This window comes from Pantherophis guttatus, chromosome 4 (genome assembly GCF_059756535.1).
Source record: "Pantherophis guttatus breed Tessera chromosome 4, ASM5975653v1, whole genome shotgun sequence".
Lineage (NCBI taxonomy): Eukaryota > Metazoa > Chordata > Lepidosauria > Squamata > Colubridae > Pantherophis > Pantherophis guttatus.
Window position 1 is genome coordinate 131850652 of NC_142066.1, and position 24332 is coordinate 131874983.

The 24332-nt window shown below is 34.6% G+C and overlaps 1 protein-coding gene across 19 annotated transcripts in view; it reads right to left on the bottom strand.

Annotated features, from left to right (window-relative positions):
• Positions 1 to 24332, bottom strand: part of MLLT10 (MLLT10 histone lysine methyltransferase DOT1L cofactor) — a 186990-nt gene that overhangs the window by 20068 nt on the left and 142590 nt on the right. For all 19 annotated transcript variants that reach the window (XM_087892828.1, XM_087892821.1, XM_087892818.1 and 16 more), the window contains 3 exons: positions 15809 to 15981; positions 2691 to 2802; positions 1376 to 1448 (listed from right to left, as the gene is read on the bottom strand). In XM_087892828.1, the coding sequence (XP_087748954.1) occupies positions 1376 to 1448; positions 2691 to 2802; positions 15809 to 15981 (358 nt within the window). The remainder of the gene's footprint in view (positions 1 to 1375; positions 1449 to 2690; positions 2803 to 15808; positions 15982 to 24332) is intronic.

The following is a 24332-nucleotide window of genomic DNA, read 5'->3' on the forward strand; positions in this document are numbered from 1 at the left end:
TTTAATATGCACCTTTCTGACACATGTATTTCTGTTTTAGATTATTTTTGCCTCATTTAAGGAATGAAAATCTTTACATACATTCTATAGTACTGTGGATCTTCTAAATCCTTCCTCCATATATCGATATACATGTTTATTAAGTAGTATGCTTATTGCTAGCATTGTGTATAAATTTGGCAATTCTATGCTATTTCAATCCATGCATATTTTATTATAATTGACAAAATCCAAGGGACAACAAAATAATTTTTCTCAGTATTATGTCTTGATTCTGATTCCTTAATTCTCTTATCTACTTAGCAGCCTTAAAACAGTGGGCAAAATCCTTCTAAAAAAGCTAAAATAAAAAGTTAACAGTCTTAAACATTATTCACAGAGCTTACATTAAAATTAAGATTTAACAAATTTGAAAAGGAGCATGAAGAACAAAGAAATATTACATTCTCAATTTAATTTAATTTTAAATGAGTAACTGGGGACTGGAACCTTACAAATAATTATGTATAAAAGCCGTTCAAACTAAACCATTTTAAAGAAAGAGATCTACTTTCTTATATAACTTTATATTTCAGTAAGTAGAGGTATATTTCTACAACACTAATTAGAAGTCGATCACACTCAGCTTCAAAAGATTTTAAAGGATTTGTTCCTAAGATGACCATTGGCCTAATTTGCAGAGTGGATATATTTTTCAGTCAGTCTTTGAGATCTCCAGGTTCTTGAAAATCTGGCCACAGATCACTAACACACACTTTATCCATGATATAGCAATTCATAAGCAAAAGTGGCACACTGACATTCTTTTTTTAAGTTTATTATCCATATATTAACTATTTGCAGACTATAGTAGAAATGTGTACTGCTAATCATACATTAAAGTGAAACACTTAAAATGCTATCCAATAATTATTAGAAAATCTTCCACACTCACTGTGCAGTACCATGGTTTTATGCTAGTGACCTATCAACTGCTGATTGAATCCTAGTTATTTTAATTTTTTAAAAATATTGATTTCATTGCCTATACAAGAGTCTTCCCTTTTTTCAGTGTGGTTACACTCCAAACAGACACAAATATTTGCATTTAATATTCTTATAGCATCCATTTGATAATTGCTTTTCTGTAAAATTAACTATATAAGTGAGACCAGATAATGTAAAAAATGTACCTAATTCTTCAGTAATTTCTATGCATGAGAAAAAGACATAGCTTTATTATGTTAGATATCCCTGTGATTTCAAACTAATCTAAAATATTTTCTTACTCCAACTGAACCTAAATAATTTTATTCAACTTAAATAGGGCACCTTATAAAAGTTTCTGTAGTTTAAAAATATTTTTTCTCCTTAAATGATTGTAAATTTTGCTTACCGTGGTGAAATACTTCCTTTGGGTGAACCTCCCCTTCCAACCAGGCTCCGGCTATTGTCTCCAAGATCTTGATCTGCACAGCAAATATTTCACAGCCAAAAGTGACTCTTTCTGAACTAAGATTTTAAAATGTCGCAGACTGAGCTCATTTCAAGATGTCCTTCATTATTAGCAATTATTCCAGTAGCAATATCAGAGAGGACTACTACTTTAAAGCTGCTAACTGCAATGGATAAAGTATTCTCCGTACAAATTTCTGTGGGTGAAGCAGGCCATGGATTAGCCTTAGTCTTTTCTTTGCTTTCAGTTTTACAGCACACAAGCATGGTTTGTATTTCTAGTACCCTCCCCTCAGCCACTTTTAATTTCTGCAGTGAAAGTAATGAATCACAGCTGCGGACAGCTAATCTGTATGCTTATCACAGCAAATCCTCAGGCTTTGTATTTTTTAACACTTTGCATCCCAGGAAAATTCACAAACCATATTCCACACAGTCACTTCTACTAGTAACTTTTTCTCACAAAATTTTAGCAACAAATGCTAGAAAATGTTTCTTTTCTATTTAAGCAAGAATAAATATTTAGCAATTTCCAATTTTATGTAAAAAGAAAAAACAATAAGAGATGAAAAGATTTTTTAAAAAACATTTTGTCAAATATACTGAAATGTCTTGCATGGCATGACTCAAAAGGGTTATTTTTCTCTATGGCCTCTCAATAAAATAACCCTATCTGCCCCTTTCAAGGCAGCCCTCCCCCTATTCTGCAGCAAATGACCCTTGGCCTTTTAGAGGGCAAGACATGACTGATCCATTCTTGGTAAACTGCTAAACTCATTCCCTTCCCCCAGATAGGCATGACTATTAGGACATGTCAACAAATCCTGAAAGATAGAATGAAACAAAGCAAATCCAGAAGCTCATTAATTTTTTAAAAAACTAGTACTTATGAAAAAGACCACTAGTATTCATTCAGTTACTGGTGAATTTATGTAACAGGATCTCAGCTATACCAGCTCAGAGATCATATAATTCCATAAATTATGCAAATAAAGATTTAAACGATTCACAACAAAAACCCAATGCTACTTTCATTGCAAAGAACTAAAGCAACTGAACACATCAATCACAAAAAGTCACAAGAGACATTGTTGCATTCCTGCCTGCTCATTGCTCTGCTTAAACATTTACATTTCACATACTCTGTGGTGTAAAACATTATTTGTGTGTAAAATGCAGCTAGCAGTTGAGCATGCAGATCAATAAAAAACATTTTTTTAGAAATACATATACCATTAAAACATTTTTTAACTTGCCTAACTGAATGTTTTCAGCTTGTGTAGTATGTGATGCCATTGTCGAGTTAGAATTTAACCTATTGCCATAGACATGTGAGGGAGGAAGGCCGAGGGAAGATCCAGGTAATGCCTGCCAAAACACAGAATTATTGAAATTTGAAATATGCGAAGGAAAATCTTAAAAGATATATTTAACATATTAAATTAAAAATTGATCTAGTCAATCCAATGAAGTTATCAAGTATCCTGTTGATAGAAGTTTAAAAGCACAGTAAAAATGCATTTGTAGGATTTTCTTTATAGTAAAATTACAATGAACCATGAATTATATTTTCAAAATATTGCTGACACAAAGAATTACCCACATTTCTAAATCACACTGGGAATATAAAGATTTTGCTTATTGATGTCCATGTGCTTACACTAATTGTTTAATCTTTTAAAACCATTTACAAAATAAGGCAGGTAGACAACAGATGTCTCACAAATGCTCCTGTTCCTTACTTCACAAAATGCAATGGGGTCAAAAGGCCCCATTTCAGTTGTACCCCTGAGTCGTATTTCCTTGGTTGTACTCTGTCATCAGGACAACCTGCTTATTGCTTAGTAACTTCCTATTTTTTTATGCACATGAAAGCTTATTTTTCCCATAAAAGAAAAGCAGCTCTACTTCCAGGTATGTTTTCTATATAATAAAGGTCTCACCAAAATCACAGCTCTGCCCTGAACCTCATAATAAGGAATAGACTTTTGGCAGATAGCCAGCTTGACTTACTGGTACACAATTTATCCATCCATCCATCCATCCATCCATCCTGCTAACAACAATTCTCAATTTTTCTAATGGGACTTCAGTCAAGCAAGAGAAGATGAACCCTCAACAAGATAAACTGAATTCTGCCCAGTTCTAAGTCTGGCAAAATCTTGCTTAATCACTGTATTAAAAACATCTTTTGACTACATTACTCTCAATTAACTTATGGCATTTGAAAACTTAATTCAGAAGTGTAATGGCCAGACATATTATTATTATTTTTCAGAACAGAATTTCTAAAAAATATATCATCTTACAGCTTTGATACACAAACCATTAAAATGACTGAAATTATAAGCACTTTCAATTTGAAATTTGAAAAGAACACACATTTGCTTTACAAACAAATTACTAGACCAAATGCAGTCCAAAACAGTTAAGAACACTTACTACCCATTAAACAAAGGAGGCAGTATTTAAATAGTATGCTAAGTACTGCATTTAATAGGCTAGTGGGTTCAGCAAAAAAAAAAAAAAAAGTAATCATAATTCCACCTTTGTGATCAACAAAACTTTAAATGCTTCAAAATAATTGTTAAAATTGCACAAGTGCAACTACCAGAAACACAGTTCTGTACTAATGGCATTGTTCTCTGCCATTAGGATCTGCCAACACTCCATACTTACCAAATATAGAAGAAGGAGTGGCAGAACCTGGAAGCTGAGTGAAAAGGGGGAATCAACCTAGAACCTTTATTTAGCCACAAAAGAACTAAGTACAACTCTCCTTGAATGCCATTGACCCTGATCTAACTCTAGCCAGGTACTGACTATTAGTTGAGACAATTCCTGTGAATAAGCTTTTAGCAATAAATCAGCTTAACTGAACCTTCACCTCTGGACCTGGTCTTTCACTCCTGAAACCAACTTTTAAAGTGATAATTGATAAACCTTGCTTATAAACCTCTAGGAACTACTTCTTAAACATTTTCCTATTAGGAAGTGAGAATAAAGAACTGGTAGGTTTTATCCTCAACCAAGACAATTTTTTTAACAGTTGTGCCAAGAAACATTTTTCCAGAGACAATGAGAAAGAAAAGTCAGTCCTTTATCTCTTTCTAGTTTTCCCTTTCCCAAAACAAGACAAATATGAGATCTAGCAATGAAAATCAAGGATGGGAGGAGATTGTGAAATTTCATTTGAAAAGACTGATGTTTTCATTGTTGTTTTGGAGCATGCCACTTTCCAGATCCAAAGAATAAGGCTCCCCTCTAATAAAGTATTTTTCCCATTGCATAATATCTATTCATTCATAAACCTCACATGATTAATGAATAATTAAACAGTAATTCAATTCTCACAAGTAAGATATACAACAGTATAAAAAATTAACACTTAAAAGGAGAAATGAGATCATATAAATTAGAGACGTTCCTAGTACCTACACAGAACATCCTGTGTCCCAACTTTTTAAAAGCTGAAGCAGGTTTACAAACATGTAATTTCAACAGAAATAGTGTGAATTTGAGCACCTGAAACCTATAAAAGTCCAATGAAACTTTCTATAACTCTGCATATATCAAATGGTTGTATGGAACAAAAACATGTTCTCATCACATCTTATATAACAACTTATTCACGTAAGTATGCTGGGTACTATAGTTATTTGTTTTTAGATTAGAGCCATCAAACAGTGAACAAGCAACTACATGAACAAAATCAGCAGTTTTTTTTTTTTTTGTTACTAAAGATTATGAAAAATTTTGAATTCATTTGTACATTCCTTCATGTAAACAAATCATTTTTCAAATGAAAGTTCATGAAAGGAAGGATTTTATAAAATTATTAATTTACTTATTGTCTTTTTAGTTACTCTAGCAGATAAAAGATTAATAAGTAAGATTAAAAGGTAAACAAGACAGTACTGTTTTAACAGAATAATTGTGCTATTTAAATAAAAGCTGTGGAAAATGCCAACTTTCATTTCTGGTGAATTGTTTCCCCAAATGTAAGAAAAACATTAAACCTGATACCAAGGCAGTAGCATTCTCTGATCAAGATAGAATATCACTGGTTTCTTCTATCATTAGCTATACATTATATTTATAATGCAATCTTTGCACTGGGATAAAAATTTAAAAATTGGTTATGTAACTACAACAGTGCCATAAACAAAACAGTTTTTTATTATTTTTTTTAAAAAGGTTAAAAGGGGGGATTTAGCTCTCTAAGCTACATAGTATAACAATTTCACAGATTGAGATAAATATTCAATTTGGTATTATTTGGTATTATTTTGGATTGGTATTATCAATTTTGTACCATTTACAATGTATTTCAACTTCATTAAAAAGCATTTATTAAAATGTAGGATAATTTGAACATATGAAAAAGGTCAAATCAAGGCATAACTTTTAGCACTTTTAGAAGTATGATACACCTTATTTGACTTGGGTTAATTTAATGAAAATCATTAAGAACTGAAATATACTACTAAAATGATAACACTGAAATTAAAATAAACTGGTTGTGTGTGTGTGCTTGTGTGTCTATTTCTATATATATTTGTCTGTGTGCCTGTCTGTTTTCTGTGTATGTATCTATATACTCCCAAAATCCTTTGATTATAAAAAATGTAGCACTGGAACACAGTAACAAATCATATAAATATTATTTTAATGTTTGTATTGAACAGGCTGAATATTTTGCCTTCATTACCTACATTTAAAGAATAAAATAGAAAAACATTGACATTTTGATATAAATATGTAAATTAATTTACCAAATACATTGCAATATATGTAATGCATCTGATCTGCTGATACTGAAACACAAAGACTTTATACAACTTCACTAAACACTTCACCAATCTGGGTGTGCTGGGAGAGTGAGTCTTTCTTTAGGCACGAAGTCAGCTGGATGACTTTAGGCCAGTCATTCCATGTTAGCCCTAAAAAGAAGGTAATGACAAACTACTTCCGAACATTTTGGCAATACAATTGTGTGGATTAGTCTAAGCAGACACTAGGATCAGAAATGACTTGAAGGTAGAGGAAAAAAAGTTCTGCTGAGCTATACATTGCATTTCAAAATTTACTTTTAAACAAAAATTGTCCTGCTGTATATTACTGAATCTTATAATATCTTTTTAAAAAGCACAAACTCTTCAGTCATCTCAACTTTTAAGATACTAAATATTTTCTGATATACACCTCATTTAAGTTTAAGACACCTTCCAGTAAGGTTTTAATACTCAGCATGTGATGAGAGATGAAACCAAGTGTGAACAACTTTGAGGTCCCATGAGAGGGCTGACTGTTAAAGCTGTCAGATTCAATTGCATCATTCCACATTATTCAATGCCCCAAACTTCTCTCTAATTGTTAGGGGCTTAACATATTCAAACCCATTGTTTAGGCTAATGCTAAAATGCCCACAGTTGAATTTCCATAAAGAAGAAGGAGGGATTTAATTGTATAAGAAATGACTGGGCCACCAATTCCAGGGTTGCTTCATAATCAGTTTATATCTAATCAATACTCTTCTTGAGAATTAGTTTTTGTTGTCGCTGTTAAAGAACAGAGGAACATATTTAAAAATGAAATAAAGAACAATTTTATTTGCTTGCTTCAACTTGGAAATAAGTTATCCCTAAAAACGTTCTTTTTTAAAATTTACAAGTGTATTTTTGTAGATTCATCAATGCATTCTATTTATATGAATTTATTCAAAACTTAATTTTATTCATTTTTTAAAGTGCATTTATCAACAAAATTCTGATATGCACTCAATATTTAACTTAAGAAAAACAGGAACTAATCTTTATAAACAACAGGACAATATAAATATTTATGAAAAAGAAGAAAATATTTGCCAATTACTAGAATTTGTATTTAACATAACACCAACAGAAATACAAGTTGCTGTATACAGATGCTGGCAGCACAGTTTCATTAGTAGTTGTGTGTCTACTATCTACTGTACAAGCACCTTGGTTTAGTTAAGTGCTTGTTTATTGTTTATTGGACCCGTGTCCTTCCTGGTTAGTGCTGGCTTCCTGGGAGGTGACGCGAGGCTGGCTCCAGGGGATTATAAATGCTTCATTGGGTGAGGGTGTCTTCCCCGCTGCCTTGAAAGAGGCGGTGGTGAGGCCTCTCCTCAAGAAGCCTTCCCTGGACCCGGCAATGTTGGTTAATTATCGTCCGGTCTCCAACCTTCGTTTTGTGGTGAAGGTTGTCGAGAGTGTGGTTGCGCAACAGCTTCCCCAGCACCTGGATGAGATGATGTATCTGGATCCGTTCCAGTCAGGTTTCAGACCCAGGTACAGCACGGAAACGGCATTGGTTGCGTTGGTTGATGATCTCTGGAGGGCTCAGGACAGGGGGTGCTCCTCTGTCCTGGTCCTGTTAGACCTCTCAGCGGCTTTTGATACCATCGACCATGGTATCATGCTGCACTGGTTGGAAGAGTTAGGGGTGGGAGGCACTGTACTACAGTGGTTCTCCTCCTTTCTCTCCGGCCGGTTGCAGTCTGTGTTGGCAGGGGGGCAGAGGTCGACCCCGAGGCCCCTCATATGTGGTGTGCCACAAGGGTCGGTCCTCTCGCCCCTTTTGTTCAACATTTATGTAAAGCCGCTGAGTGAGATCATCCGTGGTTTCGGAGTGAAGTACCACCAGTACGCTGATGACACCAGCTGTACATCTCCACCCCGGACCACCCTAACGATGCCCTTGAAGTGATGTCTTGGTGTCTGGAGGCCGTGCGGATCTGGATGGGGAGGAACAGGCTCAGACTCAACCCATCCAAGACCGAGTGGCTGTGGTTTCCGACGTCCCAATATAGTCAGTTGATGCCATTGCTGACTATTGGGGGCGAATCGCTGGCCCCCACGGAGAGGGCTCGCAACTTGGGCGTCGTCCTGGACTCACGGCTGTCTTTAGAAGAGCACTTGACGGCCGTGACCGGGAGGATCTTTCATCAGGTTCGCCTGATCCGCCAGTTGCGTCCCTTTCTGGATCGGGACTCCCTACACACAGTCACTCATGCTCTCGTTACCTCCCGCCTGGACTGTTGTAACGCTCTCTACATGGGGCTCCCCTTGAGGAGCACCCGGAGGCTCCAACTGGTGCAGAGTGCGGCCACGCAGGTGGTTATGGGAGCAACATGGCGCTCCCGTGTGACACCTCTCCTGCGCGAGCTGCACTGGCTCCCGGTGGTCTTCCGGGTGTGCTTCAAGGTTTTGGTTACCACCTTTAGAGCGCTCCATGGCTTAGGACCTGGCTACTTACGGGACCGCCTACTACCACAAACAGCCTCCCACCGGCCGGTACGCTCTCATAGAGAGGGGCTCCTCCAGGTGCCGTCAGCCAAACAATGTCGACTGGCGGCCCCTAGGGGGAGGGCCTTCTCTGTGGGGGCACCTACTATCTGGAACGAGCTCCCCCCAGAGATACGGAGGATCCCGGATCTGCGCACTTTCCGCCGTGCTTTGAAGACACTCCTATTCCAGCAGGCCGGCCTGGCCTAATTTTTTCCCCTTCTTTTAAATTTTTAAACTCAAATTTTAATTTGTTTTAAATTATTGGGAGTTTTAAATTGTCTCGGGCAAAAATTATTTAATTAGGTTTTAATCATGTTTTAACTTTCGTATTTATGTGTTTTATTTCGTGCCTGTTCACCACCCTGAGTCCTTTGGGAGTAGGGCGGCATACAAATTTAATAAAATGAAATGAAATGAAAAAAATGAAAGTGCCAAGCATTTAGTTAAGGACATCGCACAAGCACCTAGTTTAATGAAGAATTGGACATGTTTGCAAAAAAAAAAAAAAAAAAAAAATGTGTTCAAGGGGAATCAAAGCATTATGTTTCATTTTAATTAAACAGATTTTTTTCTATGAGCAAAATTTGCAGTAGCAAAGTGACTCAATTGGATGCCAGCCAAATCTTCTTATCAACAAAATACAAATATGGAACATAAAGATGACCAATGTAAACTAAGAAACATAATGAAGGAGCTCCTGCAACACTGCTCATTATCAAACTCCAGAAGAAACTTTCACTCACCGGAGTCAAATTTTGAATAGCCATATAAGTACTGGATTCACTCACCTGGATACTGAGGTTCAAAATTAGAATGCATTGCACAATTTTATTTTCAGAAACGGCTTGTCTCTCCAGCAGAAATAAAAAGATGATAAAAGGAGCCCAGCAGTGTTAACCTTTTTCAGCACTTAGAACAGACACATCAACGATCCAAAAGATACACAGAATAATATAAAATATCCCAGAGATTCTATAGCAATCTTTTATGAAATTTCTCACTTAATCAGAAACATAAGACTATTTTTTCCTCAGATTTTTTTAAAAAAACTACACTTAGCATATTTGAGGGTTTACATTAGAGTAAGTTATTTGTCCAAAAAAGCATTCCTAAGAGTAATTTGTGTGGGTGTGAGGATGGGAAGGATTAAGTGACTATTCATCTGCCATTTATAAAATTAACCCCAGGTGTTAGGGTGGAGCATCTAGTTTTTTTTTCTTCTCCAGGGATTTTTCCCCCTTTTCTTTCCCCATGGATTTAATTAAATACCTATGCCACTCTATCAGATATAGGACCACCTCCAACTTCCTGACCCTGGAATGCCACATTTCAAAGTCTATTACCAAGGGAAACTCTGCTAGTCATAAATCTACACCACAGAATTTTCTGAGGACACATTACAGGCTGCCAAGACAGATGTGTCTTTCCACCTTTAGAGGGCCCATGGCAACCACCCAAATCAGAAGATCTAGAGGAAGGACATAATTTCAAATTGTGTTGTTCATTTTTATTACTAATTTTCAAGAATATTAGATGCAATTGAAATAAAGATGCAACTAAAATAAACTGACAAGCCATTACATTCTATTTCAGTACTTTTGAAGCCCCATTTAAACTTAAAAGGACTACATCATTTTTTACAAAAACACAAAATTGCTTAGACATATTTTTGTCGGGCACATGTTTTATGCGATAGATATTTTTAATGTGCATAGCCAAACATAAGAAGTATAAACTATCTGATACTATAAAATCCCTGTCAAATTAAACGCATTAATATTGATTTAAAAACAAAAATATTAACACCCAACAGTTAAAAGCCAAGATAGTAACAGCACGTATAAAGAAATGAATATCTATCACTGTCCTCTAAAGGATAAAACATAAAATTAAGGGCAAACAATTTAATTTTTAATTACATGGAAGAACTCTAAATCTCAGCACGGTTATTGCTTTATTACCCGGTCTTGAACATGTTGTAATTTTACTAGGCAACTTTTAAAACAAAACCTTTTAAAATTTTCTTTAAAAATATGAAAAAATATGAAATATGAATATAATTGCACATTACTTAAAGATTAATCAGACTTTTATCCTATAAAAGATTTTGTGCTAGCTTAAGGTGTTCTTAAATTTATTACCTTAGCATCCTTTCAGAGAATACAGCCACATATGTGCATAATGTGTTATGAACTGTATGTGTGTATCTACACACGGATTTATGAACATATATATAAATTCACCACCAGTAATTGTCTTAGGAAGCTAAACTGAAGTAGTGCTTCTCTCAGTTCATCAGAGAGGTCAATGTGCCTCAGTTGCCTGGAGACTGATGGTTGCTACAGCAGCATCAGATAAGCCCGACTAAATAAGCTTCAGCTTGAAGGCAGAAACCATTTACTGGCGGACTGAAGCCCTGATGCAGCTGTCTCAGCATGCAGTGGTGTGCAAAAGATTACACAACTCTTTAGCAGACTTACTGAATTATATTTATAAGGAGGCGTATATTACTGAAATCAGATTATTGAGCAGCAAACATTTTAACTGAACCAAGGATCATTATCACAAGTAGCTATGATTCTTTTCTTCTTATAGTGAAATCACAAGTTTGTTTGAAATTTCCATTTTGGTTATTAATTCTACTCTTTACCACAGAATCTAATTTACCACAGAATTTATAGTCAAATTAATGAACTCAAAAAAGAGATTTTGCTTAATTTTACCTAGTAACAGATATTCAAATGAGACATTATGAAATTACATTTTATATAAAGGTGATCATAGAAACATTTTACTATTTGCTGGGTAAATTTACACAGAAATATAAACGTAAGTTACTGTTGATATCAGTAAATATGTGATCATTTAGGAAACCTTGTGTTAACAGAAAGAGGAAAATTTAATTAGATATCACTGTTTTAATACTACCTGCCAGCAGGGGTCACTCTGGAATGTTACAAATACAATACCACTTTTCAAAAAACAAATTCAGGACAAAGTTCAGGACTTGATATAACAATTCTCCCACAATTCTCTATACATACTTTGTGCATAGAACTGCTGTGGATAGTTAACTTTCCAATATAAGTTACATACAGTAGTACTGTTAGTCTATTCCTATTTTCAGGAAAAATACTAAGACCATGTTTGCATTATGTCTCATTATAGTTAACATTTGAAAAACAGAATTGTTATCCAAATATTGTAAATATCCACTGTGGTTAATCTGTGAATATTGTTCTCCAAAGAGACGCTTTCCTGTTGCACAGTTTTAATTATCTACTGAGAAGCAAATCCCCATGAATTCAGTGCCTTTACAGCTAGGTAAATAGTTAGACATTCTAGCCTTTCTGATAAATTTGGATTTACTAGCTTCTTGCTGCATTTCCAGAATAATAAACCTCTATGATAATACATGACTGCTAATTACAATTTCTTCTCCGGTAATGTAATAATGTAATTCCTGGAATGTAGATATAGGAAATCCATATACTTTATTTGGGACTATGCCTGGATCCAAAATTATGGATGAGAGATGGTCATTTCCCAACCCACTTTTAAATAAATGGTCTCAGATAATTCATACTTTAAAAAAATTGGATTTATTCTGATGGAAAAAAGGGCTCTGCTAAAAAAAAAAAACAATTAGTATTAATTGGAGGAGCCATGGTGGTGCAGTGGTTACAATGCAGTATTTCAGGCTAATTCAGCACACTGTCGGGAATTCAATCCTCATCGGCTCAAGGTTAACTCAGCCTTCCATCCTTTCAAGGCAGGTAAAATGAAGACTCAGATTGTTGGGGGTAATATGCTGACTCTGTAAACTGCTTAGAGATGTCTGTAAAGCCCTGTGAAGCAGTATGTAAGTCTACATGCTATTGCTATTTTTTTTAAAAAGCAGGAAGGCAGGACTTCACATAATTTGAATTCTACAGAAACTCAAAAAGGGGAAAAAGAAATTGCTATATAAATAGGTTAAAAAAAGGGAAAACACGATAACACTGATTCAAAACTATGGAAATAAACAGAACTGTATGCCTTGGATGAGTGACAGTTCTACATAATATAAACAGACTTGAACATATTTCACAGGTATTTACTTAAAAATAAATTACTGAAAAATATTATAAATAATTATGACTCTACACTCACATCTTTCAGCAGCAAGTTTGTTTCATTTACTGGTCCTCATATAGTCAAACAACCCAGCAGAGTACAAAAGTATTACCATACTCAAGGAAATACTAAGCTTTCCAGAAATATCAAAAAAGGCTTTTAGAAAATATCCCAAAATAGTCCAGTGAAGTTTAACAATTTTCAGTAACCATGGAGCATTGATTTATTATTGGGGAAGGGGAACTGAAACAGCATGTCTTGGAAAAGAACATGTCTGGAGTCAAACAACTGCAAATTGCAACTTAAACAATTTAATGAAAACAACTTGTATACTTAGTATGCTTATTTGAACTTTTCCTCTTCACCTTAGGAAGAATGGAACTCTAGGAATTAAAAGAATGTGGAAAATATGGAATTTTCCATATATGGAAAATTTTCCTTAAATATGGAAAATATAAAAATAAATCACAGTATATAAACAGCACAATTTAGACAACAACATTGGTAGCTTTCTCTTTTTCAAAAAGGAAAGGAAAGCTATCTAATATGCAACAAATGAAATATATTTTAAGAATAAAAAAGTGGTACTGAAGATAAAAGAGAAGGCAAAGCCACACAGTATTAACATATAAAATGGGATATAACACTTTCATTTTAGGAATATATGTGTGGAAAAGGAGCTAGAACAGAAAAATAAACAAAATATTTAAGATATTAATTGTAAAACTAAACTACAGCAATAAACATGCTAATACGTTAACATTCATTACTTCCTGTTTGCTTTTCTATGGAGTTTATTTTCAGGTAAATGTACAACCGATTACACCATTAGCATTACACAAACAACTTGTCAAAAATCTAACATCCACTTTTTCAGAAGCATTAAAGGAACAAATAATGAGCAACTATTATGCAATATGTGCCACCTATTATTCTCTTTCTTTGGAATAATGAGGTTAAAAAGATACTAATGCCTTTCTTAAAATGTATTTATCCAATTTAGCACATAAGTAAAATACAAGCTATCGATATATTATATCATCTAACTAAATTCCAGATATTCAAAGCAATTACAGTAAATGTATGTGTGCATAGAGAATACTAGAGTGAATTCAAAAGTAGAAATATACAATTGAAAGCACTATTATATAATCACATATGCAAGTAGTCCTCGATTTATGACAATTGAGCCCCATTTACGACCTTTCTTGCCACAGTTGTTAAGTGAATCACTGCAGTTTTTAAATTAGTAACACAATTACATGAATCTGGGTTCCCCATGATTTTGCTGAGAAGATTGTAAAAGGGGATCACATGACCTGGGACCCTACAACCATCATAAATATGAATCAGTTGCCAAGCATCTGGATTCTGATCACATGACCATGGGGATGTTGAAATGGCCCTAAGTGTGAAAAACAATGACAAGTCTTTTTTTTCACTGCTGTTGTAACTTTGAACTGGCACTAAATGAACTGTTTTAAGTTGAGGACTACCCATATAATTGAAAAATTAGTTTAAGATACTTTCTCAATACTTTATTTCTTAGAAAGAAAACTATATGCCTGAAGAAATTATATTTTTACTTAAAAATAAATTATTGCAGAGTTTTGTTTTAATGATGACACTACTTACCATGGGCATTAAATGAAAGCTTCAGTAAATATTTCAATGTATCTCACCTGTAAAGCTAGAATTTATGAAAGGTTCTTAAAGGATTAACAGACTTTAATGCTATGCAGATTTACCAAGATCTACTGTAATCAATGGGACTTATTTTGAACCATTAAGTATAGCATTTCACTTGAATGTTGAAGTTCAAAAGTTTCTTTCAATCCTAGTAACCTAGTAGGATATTTTATGTTTAAAACAAAGAATTTTGCCTTTTGAGAATTCCTCATTTATAAAAATGACTCCTGGAGTAGTTATGATGACAAAAGATCAGAAGTTTTTCACCTAATTTTTAGTGGTTAAAAGGTTAATGTAGTAAGGAACTTTCCTGAAATAAAACTAAGATGCAATTTAGCTTTATTAGGTCTATAGGTGAATAACTAACGAAGCTATTATAATTAAGCATGAGTTGTCTTCATTATTTTTTGAAAGAGACCATGAATAATTTCTATAAGTAAAAATATCCATGTAGTAAAATAGTTTAAATAAAGAAATAGTTTGTTTGCTACTACCTCAGGTATTTATTTAGCTGTATTTATATATAAATATTTGTTAGTTTGCCTTTATACTGTTACTGTTATGATTAATATACTAGTTTTCATATCACATTACAGCATTTCTGCTACAATTGTAATATATTATTTAGCAAGCAATTACATTAAAAAAAATCATAGCAACTTCACTGGCTTTCAAATCTGCTTACAAATTTAAAGATACATTCACCAAATTATTATGCACATTAGATATGCCAAAGTAAGACTCTAAGTAATTAATAGTAATTACTAACTACAATTCACTGAAGATTTTCAAATATATTCATTAGCTGGGTTTACAAATACAATGTAAACACTGTTTAACCATACAGTCTGTTAAATACAGACTGACAATTGACTGGGCTAACATACCATGTTAAGTCACAACCAAACAAACAAATTTAGTTTAATATAATGAATAAATCCTGGCATTGACCATAACTGCTAAGCAGATATAGCTAGCAGAAGAACAAATAGAATACCAAAACAGAAAATCTATTTTTAAAAAATATCTAACTTTATAGTGTGCAGATTCTGAACATTAAATCCATTTGTGGAATTAGTCAAAAGTGGAAAAATTAGAAGTTAGTCTGGTTTTCTCCATAACACATTAAAAGAAACGAAAGATACATGTACAGTTTATTCTTTCTTTAGATACATGTCTGAAAAAGCATATGCAAAATGCCAGTATGCCCCATTTATCACACCAATATTGACTATCAAATACTTTTAACAACCTACTTGAGTTGCAGCAACAGCTGTAGTTACAGAAGGTGTAGAAGACAAAGTTCCCACTTGCTGCACATGACTAGAAGACTGTTGAGGTAAATGTGAACTGGAAACAGGAGTGCTAGATCCTGAGCCAGAGACTACATTTGGAAAAGATACTGCTACTTCATTACTGCTATAAATGCCTGTTAAAAGAAAGAGGAAAACACATATGAACTAAATTGTTACAGAAATTGGAGCTAAAAAACATCATGCCTCTAAGCAATTTATTTAAAAACAAATAAAACAGTTATAACAAGCTTTGGGGTGGGGGTGGGCAAGATTGATAACTATTGTAAACTAAAGCTTTGCCCTGCTGTAAACTGTTCAGGAAAATATTCAGAAAAAATGTAATACATTGATGATGGGATTTCTTTGGAATTAAATGAATCTGAAACTGAAATAAAAAGGGAACACAAAACAAAACTACAAACTTACTATATTTCTGATCCTGAAGTGCACAGTTTATTGATTCAAACTAATCATGTCAGTAGACAGTAAAAGAGATTGTATATGGAAATCAATTTTCTATACCAGTGGGTAAAACAGGAAACTATGCAAAATGCAAATGGTGCAAGGAAACTAACCAAAAGCTCCTTGTTCAAATAAAGCATAATTACAAGAAATTTAAGATTGCATGCCTGATCATCACATTATAAACAGTTTTACATTGTTATACTCTTTCTTCCTTACAAACTGTTTCTTCTGAACATTTATACAGTTCACAAACATACAACTGTTCCATTATTTCATTATGATTAAATCAGCAACCACTATTTCACTTCTGTTAATGTATTCAGTCAATAATTCTGAACAAGTAAAAATGTGGAATGATTACATCTATTTCTTTTCTTTGGGTGACTCTATCCAAATTCTGATGGCTGTCTCCCATATCTAATTTTTCATCAACATCTACTAATTATGATAGCAGTGATCCATAAATATTATTATTAAATAATACTGAAAGATCAGCCCCAAACTGCAAACTAATTCTCTATCTTACAGGAATAGGCATAGATAATGCCAAACATAACTCAAAAGTGAAGGAATTCTCAAATTAATATGTACACATGGAATACTATTTTGCTGCAAAAAAACAAAGTTAGTATAGTAGGTGTTGCAAAGTATTTCACAAGATATGAAGAAAGTGTGGGATGTGGAGGACACATCAAACCTTCCAACAAAATGTCTGATGGAATAGATTAGTATCAGGACCAAAATTTACAATGGCCTTTTTGTTGGACACATCAAGGAAAGCTCAGTTGACCTAGGCAACTATCCATCGGGAGAGGAAATATAACTACAAACAGTTACATAGGGTTAATTCTGTTCGCTATCTCGTGGGAACCTCTCTGTCTGATCAGTTGATCCATAATGCATACCCAATTCTTAAGCTCAAGAGAAAAAGCAATCAAAATAGCCGCATGCAAAGGTTTGTAACAATGGACACATATCCCAAACAGTGATTAGGTGTAAAGCTAAGTTTTCCTTACTGTTATTTAAATGGCCAAATTTAAATGGAGAAAGCAAAAATGTCCTAAAGATTTCCTAACACTTGCAATGATGCTTTTTGACCCAATTGTGTGGTGCCTTAGTTTCCATCAGAATTAGGCTGATGATTGGATTAGTTAAGAATGTCATGGTTATAAAACTAACAGGAGACAAAACTTCGGTAAACAATCCTTGATGGGAAAGAATCAGGTATCACATAGACCTCCATCAAAACAGTACCTGTGACATCATTTACAATATATTTCAGAACAATTAGGATATTCAGCCAAGTTATATGTTTGATGATGGTATTTTTTTAAAAAAAATAAGGAGTGAATTACTGGAAATTATGTAAATTCAGCAATCAAAACCAAGCACATCCATTTTTAATTAAGGCAAGGCAGTCACCTTTCTTATTAAATGTATTAAAAACTAGTGAGTTATTTTCCTGACACATCTGCTAAAAGTGTTTTTCAAAATGTTGAAAAATGGCATTACTGAAGTGGAGATGCTTTAGCTCCTCATGAATTAATAAATGTGCAATAATTTTCAATTTTTAATTAGAATTAATTTGAAAAATAATGGAGACATACACACACATCTTAATAGTGAATATCTTTCTCTGAGTATTGCAGAGTAATATTCAGACTACATCAAACAACAAAAATACATTTTTACTAGAAAAGATTACAGAATCTTCCTAACGAATGAATATCTTAAATCATTCAATTGAGACTTCAATTATATGTAAATTGAGTTAAATTAATTGGATATAAATCAGATCTACTGTAACAGGATACCAAATTTAACTTTCTGAATTTACTCTTGCTCCAAATTTAGGCATCTCTTTGTTTCTATCAATATATTGATATAAATAAGACATTATACTTAACTTTGGTTGCCGATTAAAATACAGATACTTGCTCAAGTACAAGCACTAAAGTTGATATTTTACCTAATATATGTTTGAATAAACGAATGTGCAAACATGGCTAGGTGTTCACAAAACTGGATCACAGCCAGATTGTGCTAATTGTTGCTTAGATAAGCCAACAATTAGTTTTTCCAGGCAATGTGGGTGCACTTTCTGAAAAGTGAAAGGCCTGCTAGAATATGATATAATAGTTTTACTCAGATTTCATCTGAGAATCCCTGGACTAAGAATGGTTAATTACAAAAAAAAGACCTAAAATTCTAACTAATTCACAATCAAAACATAAACATAACTGAAACAACAATGTCTAAAATTGATAATGTCCAGTCCAATAAGAAGTAAAAAAAAAAACTACTATAGGTTGCTAATCCAGCAGTATAGAATGCAGAAACCTATATCTAAAGTAGAAAAGTAACTTCTATTAAACTTGCCCAGCCAGCCATAAAAACTTTTTCAAGATCTTCAACAAATGATTCTGTACAATGGATTGATTTCAAATACAGGTAATCAAGAAAACAGACGGATCTTCAATCAGAAATGATGAAGGGACATTTTTTGGATGTAATTAATACGTAGATATTCTAAGAACTAATCACCATATTCTACAAAGAAGCTTGAATTAAGAAAATAAAAATTGATAGTAAAACTACACTTCAGAAAAAGAATACATATATGGAATATAAATGTAATTAATAAAAATACTACTTTTTGCTGCTATTTGACAATTGTTTTTTATAGCTGTACCTATAATGATGGCCAGTTGGAAATTATATGTATTTTACCTCTTTTTGTAAAATGTATGTATGTATGTATGTATGTATGTATGTATGTATGTATGTATGTATATGTATATATATGTTTTCTCAGGTTTTCGCGGGTGTTTGTATGTAGGTCTTTGGTTATTCGGGTCTTCTCCCACATAAAATTGGAAGTGTCTTGGCGACGTTTCGACGAAGTCTCATTCGTCATCTTCAGGCTGGTGTTCTCGGCTTCGTGCTTCCAGGAGCAATGTGAGATCGCAGCTGTCTCTTCCTTTTAACTGCTAGTGGGGGGGTGAGCTGATTGGGTGAGAACTTGGCTGTGTTCTGATTGGGTGGAGGTGTGTTCTGATTGGTTAGGGGCTTGGCTCTGCTCTGATTGGATGGGGGGTTGGTTGTGCTCTGATTGGCTGGGAGTGTGTTCTGTTTGGGTGGGGGCTTGGTTGTGCTCAGCTTAGTCTGAGTTGCAGGGGGATTTGAGCTGGTGAGCTGCGTTGTTGTTGTTTGGCTTCGTGTTTGTGGCCGTGCGAGCTCTTCATGGTGGGTGTCAGTCTGCTTCATGTATGGATTGGAGGGGTTTAAAGTGGCTAATAATGCAGCTGCGGTCTGGCTTCTGGTCCTTGGTCGTGGCTCATTATCAGTGTGGGTTAGAGTCTGCTTTCTGCGTGGATGTGTGGTGGTGACATCCTGTGTGGCTCTCGTGAGTGTGGGTCTGGTGTCATTCGTTGTGTAAGGGACTCGTTTGTCAATAAGGGCGGGTTTCCAAATGGCTGGTAGGCGGAAGGTATCGTCCCGTTTGTTCATGCTGTGTGGGCGTTTTTCTATCTCGATGGCTTCTCTGATTATTCTGTTGTTAAAATGTTCAGTTTTGGCGATAGTTCTGGTCTTTTTAAAGTCAATATCATGTCCTGTGGCTTTAAGGTGTTGGACCAGGGAAGAAGTTGGTTCCTCTTTTCTGACTGAGTTCTTGTGTTCTTCTATGCGTGCACTTATTCGTCTGTTGGTTTGTCCGATGTATGTGGTGGGGCAGGCGGTGCATGGGATTTCATATACTCCTTGATTTTCTAACTCAATTTTGTCTTTGGGGTTCCTTAGGATGGTGGATATTTTTCGGTTTGTGCAGAATGCTGTCTTGATGTTATGTTTGTGGAGGATTTTGCTTATTCTGTCTGTGGTGCCTTTTATGTATGGGAGGAGGGCTTTGCCGTTTTCTTGTTCTCTGTCTTGGATTTTAGTGGGGGTTTCTTTTTGGATTAGGTTGGTGATCTTATTTCTTTGGAATCCATTAGATGTTAGTACGTTAGTGAGGGTGTGTAGTTCGGTTTTTAGGTGTTGTTCGTCAGCTAAGCGTTTTGTTCTGGAAATGAGTGTCTTGGCTACAGAGTTGATCTGGGCAGGGTGGTGGTGTGAGAGTGCGTGCAGATAGCGGTTTGTGTGTGTTTTCTTCTGGTAGATAGTGTGTCCTAGGGAGCCATTGGATTTTCTGTAGACTAAGACATCCAGGAAGGGAAGTTGGTTGTTAGCTTCTGTTTCCATGGTGAACTGTATTTTGGGGTGTAGGCTGTTGAGGTGTGTGAGGAAGTTGTCCAGTTTTTCTTTCCCATGTGGCCAGATTATGAAGGTGTCGTCCACATATCTGAGCCAGAGTTTGGGTTTGTGATCGGATTTTTCTAGAGTTTGGGTTTCAAAGTATTCCATATAGAGGTTGGCAATGACAGGTGAGAGGGGTGATCCCATGGGTGCTCCTTCTGTTTGTTTGTATTTCTGTCCATTATAGATGAAGTATGTGTTGGATAGGCAGTGGTTGGTCAGATCTAAGATGTGCTTGGGGGGGTTATATTTGTTTTGGATAACTGTCAAGGCTTCTTTGATTGGTACTTGGGTGAAGAGGGATATGACATCGAAGCTCACGAGTAAGTCACTGGGCTGTAAGTTTTGTTGCTTTATGATGTCTATGAACTGGAATGAGTTTTTTACGTATGAGGTGATGGATTCTGCATAGGGGTGTAGTTGTTTGGCGAGAAATTTGGCTAGGTTTTGTAGAGGTGAGCCTATGGAGCTGACTATGGGTCTAAGTGGGGTTCCTTCTTTGTGTATCTTGGGGAGACCATAAAGCTTAGGGCATCTGGATGATTTCTCTCTGGGAATGATTCTTTGCTGAAAATCTTCGCTGATGGAGGAGGCTTTTATTTTGGATCTGGTGGTTTTTTCCAGGTAGGTGGTGGGGTCTGTGTTTAGGGGTTTGTATATGGAGTCTTGGAGTAGGTTGGTTAATTTGGTTTGGTAGTCAGATGTGTTCATAACCACCATGGCATGTGTGTGTGTGTGTGTGTGTGTGTGTGTGTGTGTGTGTGTGTGTGTGTGTGTGTGTATATATATATATATATATATATATATATATATATATATATATATATATATATATATATATGTAAGTAAAGTCATTGACCTATTTAATATTGATATTTTAAGAATATCCTAGTACATTTACTGTAAGCACATGGCTTAATTGTGAATGAAGTGATAATATTAATATATAATTTGATGGATTATCCACTCTGCATTCAATAATATGCAATTTGATTTTTTTTCTTAAATTGTTTATATCCTCCTTTTGTTTGGGAACAAGTAAGCTACTATATATTTTTCCCCACAAAAATGTTCTTCTAAAATAAATTGGGCTGAGAGAGTGACTGGTCCAAACATCACACAGCGAGTTTCCATGGAGATGAGTTTGAATCTCAATCATCCCTACTTGGTTCAACATCCTAATCTACACATTGGCTACTTAACAATCTAGTTTACAAATATAGATTAGCTTTTTAAGACATGGTATTGTCACCAATCATCATTCCACATTTAGCTGGATTATTAAAAGCTTTCTGCATCTGTATACGCAGACTGAAAAATGTTTTTTCATGTGTCTTAAATAATGACATGCCGCCTGCCTATATAGGCTTCAATGTCAATATGTCATCAGCCACAATCTGTTGCTCTTGAGAAAGTGGACATGATCCAGGGCACTATGAACACAACCACTTATCTTTTAGAACCATGTTATTTGAAAGACTGTCTTTTCCCAACTACATGTACCTGATCCACTAGAGAAGGGAAGCATTATATGTTATGGGGCCCTTGTCTTAAGGAGGTTCATTTGGTAAGAAAAAAGACCTTCTCCATGGTGGCTTGGTCCCTGTGGAACATCATCCCTGTGGAAATAAGACTGGTCCCTCACCGTGACACTTTTTCGAAAGGCACTGAAGACATGGTTTTGCCAGTGGTCTGGAGACTCCAGAGTGGTACAAAGTCCATCAAGTGGTTGGTTCGATTTTTATCGCCAGTGCAGTAGGGTTTTTGTTTTGGGATTTTATTTCTGCTGGTTCCCTAGAATCACTGTGAGTGAGTTAAGCAGCCATATAAATTTTCTAAATAAATAAATAACAATCACAATTCTTTCTCCTTTTCACAGTTATTTTAATTATTATAGCTTCACTATAAACTGATCATTAACAAAAGTAGTTCAAATATTAAATCATGCCAATTTTACAACATTTGTATAGCCACAAGCTCATATATGGGGCTTAACATTAGACAAACAATCAAGTAGAAAACAATACCCTAATCAGGGAACTACCAAGAAGAAAACAATGCTCCCACCAAGAATGGCAGAGTAAGCTACTTTATATAAATAGGGAGGGAATCTTACTGTTGCTAGCACTGATGATGCTACCTAATTGGGTAATGAAACATCTACAAGCAAAAAACAAAGCTCAGAAAAAACTAAGGACTCCACAGTTTAACCATGAGTTGTCTTGTATTAGAATGCAGAGTCTGGGGAAAAGCAAATGTGAAATAAATTTGGCAACCATATTGAGAAAGAAGTATCTGACACTAAAATTTGAAATGCAGTCTATGTCTATGTTTTGCAGATTATTAGAAAATATAAATTATTCAAGTGAAAAATGCATGATGTTACTGCTATATTTGTGTGTACAGTTAATATTTCGGGTTTCTTCCCGTGTAATTGTGAACATATCCCTAAAAGGGTAGAAGCGACGTTTCGACAGAATCTCATCTGCCATCATCAGGCTTATGTGAGCCTGATGATGGCAGATGAGATTCTGTCGAAACGTCGCTTCTACCCTTTTAGGGATATGTTCACAATTACACGGGAAGAAACCCGAAATATTAACTGTACACACATATATACCCGTGAAAACTTACATACATACATACATATGTATATTCTATAAAACTTCCTCAAATTGCTGGAGATCCGGCCCTTTTTACTCTTATATATATTGTTTCAAATGCTCTTATCAATAATTATCCATAGCAGATACTCTACAGTATCATAAATATTTAAATTTAAACTTATTTTTTTCTATATGAACCACTTTTTTTCTTTCTTGGAAACTTTAAACAATTTTTTAATAGTTAATTGCTGGTTGCTATCTTGCAAATGAGGTACCACAAATGCTGTCTGTGGTAAATCATTTCCAGATGTCCAAAAATGATTGATTTCCAGACAGTCCTAATTTTTTGTTTTCTTAGAAAGCATTCAACAAAAATGTAACATTTTAAGTTTATACATGTTTTGATCTGTCAAATCCATAACAGTTCCTGATGATAAAAACAAAACTATAAAATAAATTCTAGCACAATAAAGATGTAAAGATTAACTGCTTGATTACTACAATCAGTAAGTACTTTAAATGCCAATGGCAAAAAGGCTACTTGGTAGAAATCATTTGAGAAAGAGTAGATTTGAATTAGACAGTGGATAGTTCCTTACTATACAGAAAGGGACTTGTAATGATAAAAAAGCTTCCTAAATTGTATCCCAAAGATATAGATATTAAAAATAAAAGCCATTACTTGAATAGAATAAAAGAAATTATTTTAATATTGATATTAGTATTAGTATTAGTTGAGTGGTACAATGGTTAAAAAGATAGAATGGAACCACAGAAGCCCATTTAAATCTGCTCATCCACAGAAGCTCACTATATGATTTTGAGCCAGTCATTCTCAGTCAAATCAATTCAAAAAGTTGTTGTTTTAAAAAAAGTACATCTTCAGAAACAAGATATTAAATAAATATTCCTAGTCAATTTTCATGCTTTCACTTACAGGAGCTGCAGTTTCTGAAAATGTCTACATTTGCTAAAAAATAAAGCCATCAAAGAACAGTAAACTAGATTACTTTCCCAGAATGTATTAAAATCAAAAATGCATCCCTAGTTATAAGTGGGGTTTTGATGCAATTTTGGATGTATATACCATATCCATGCCTAGCAATAGCACTTAAGAC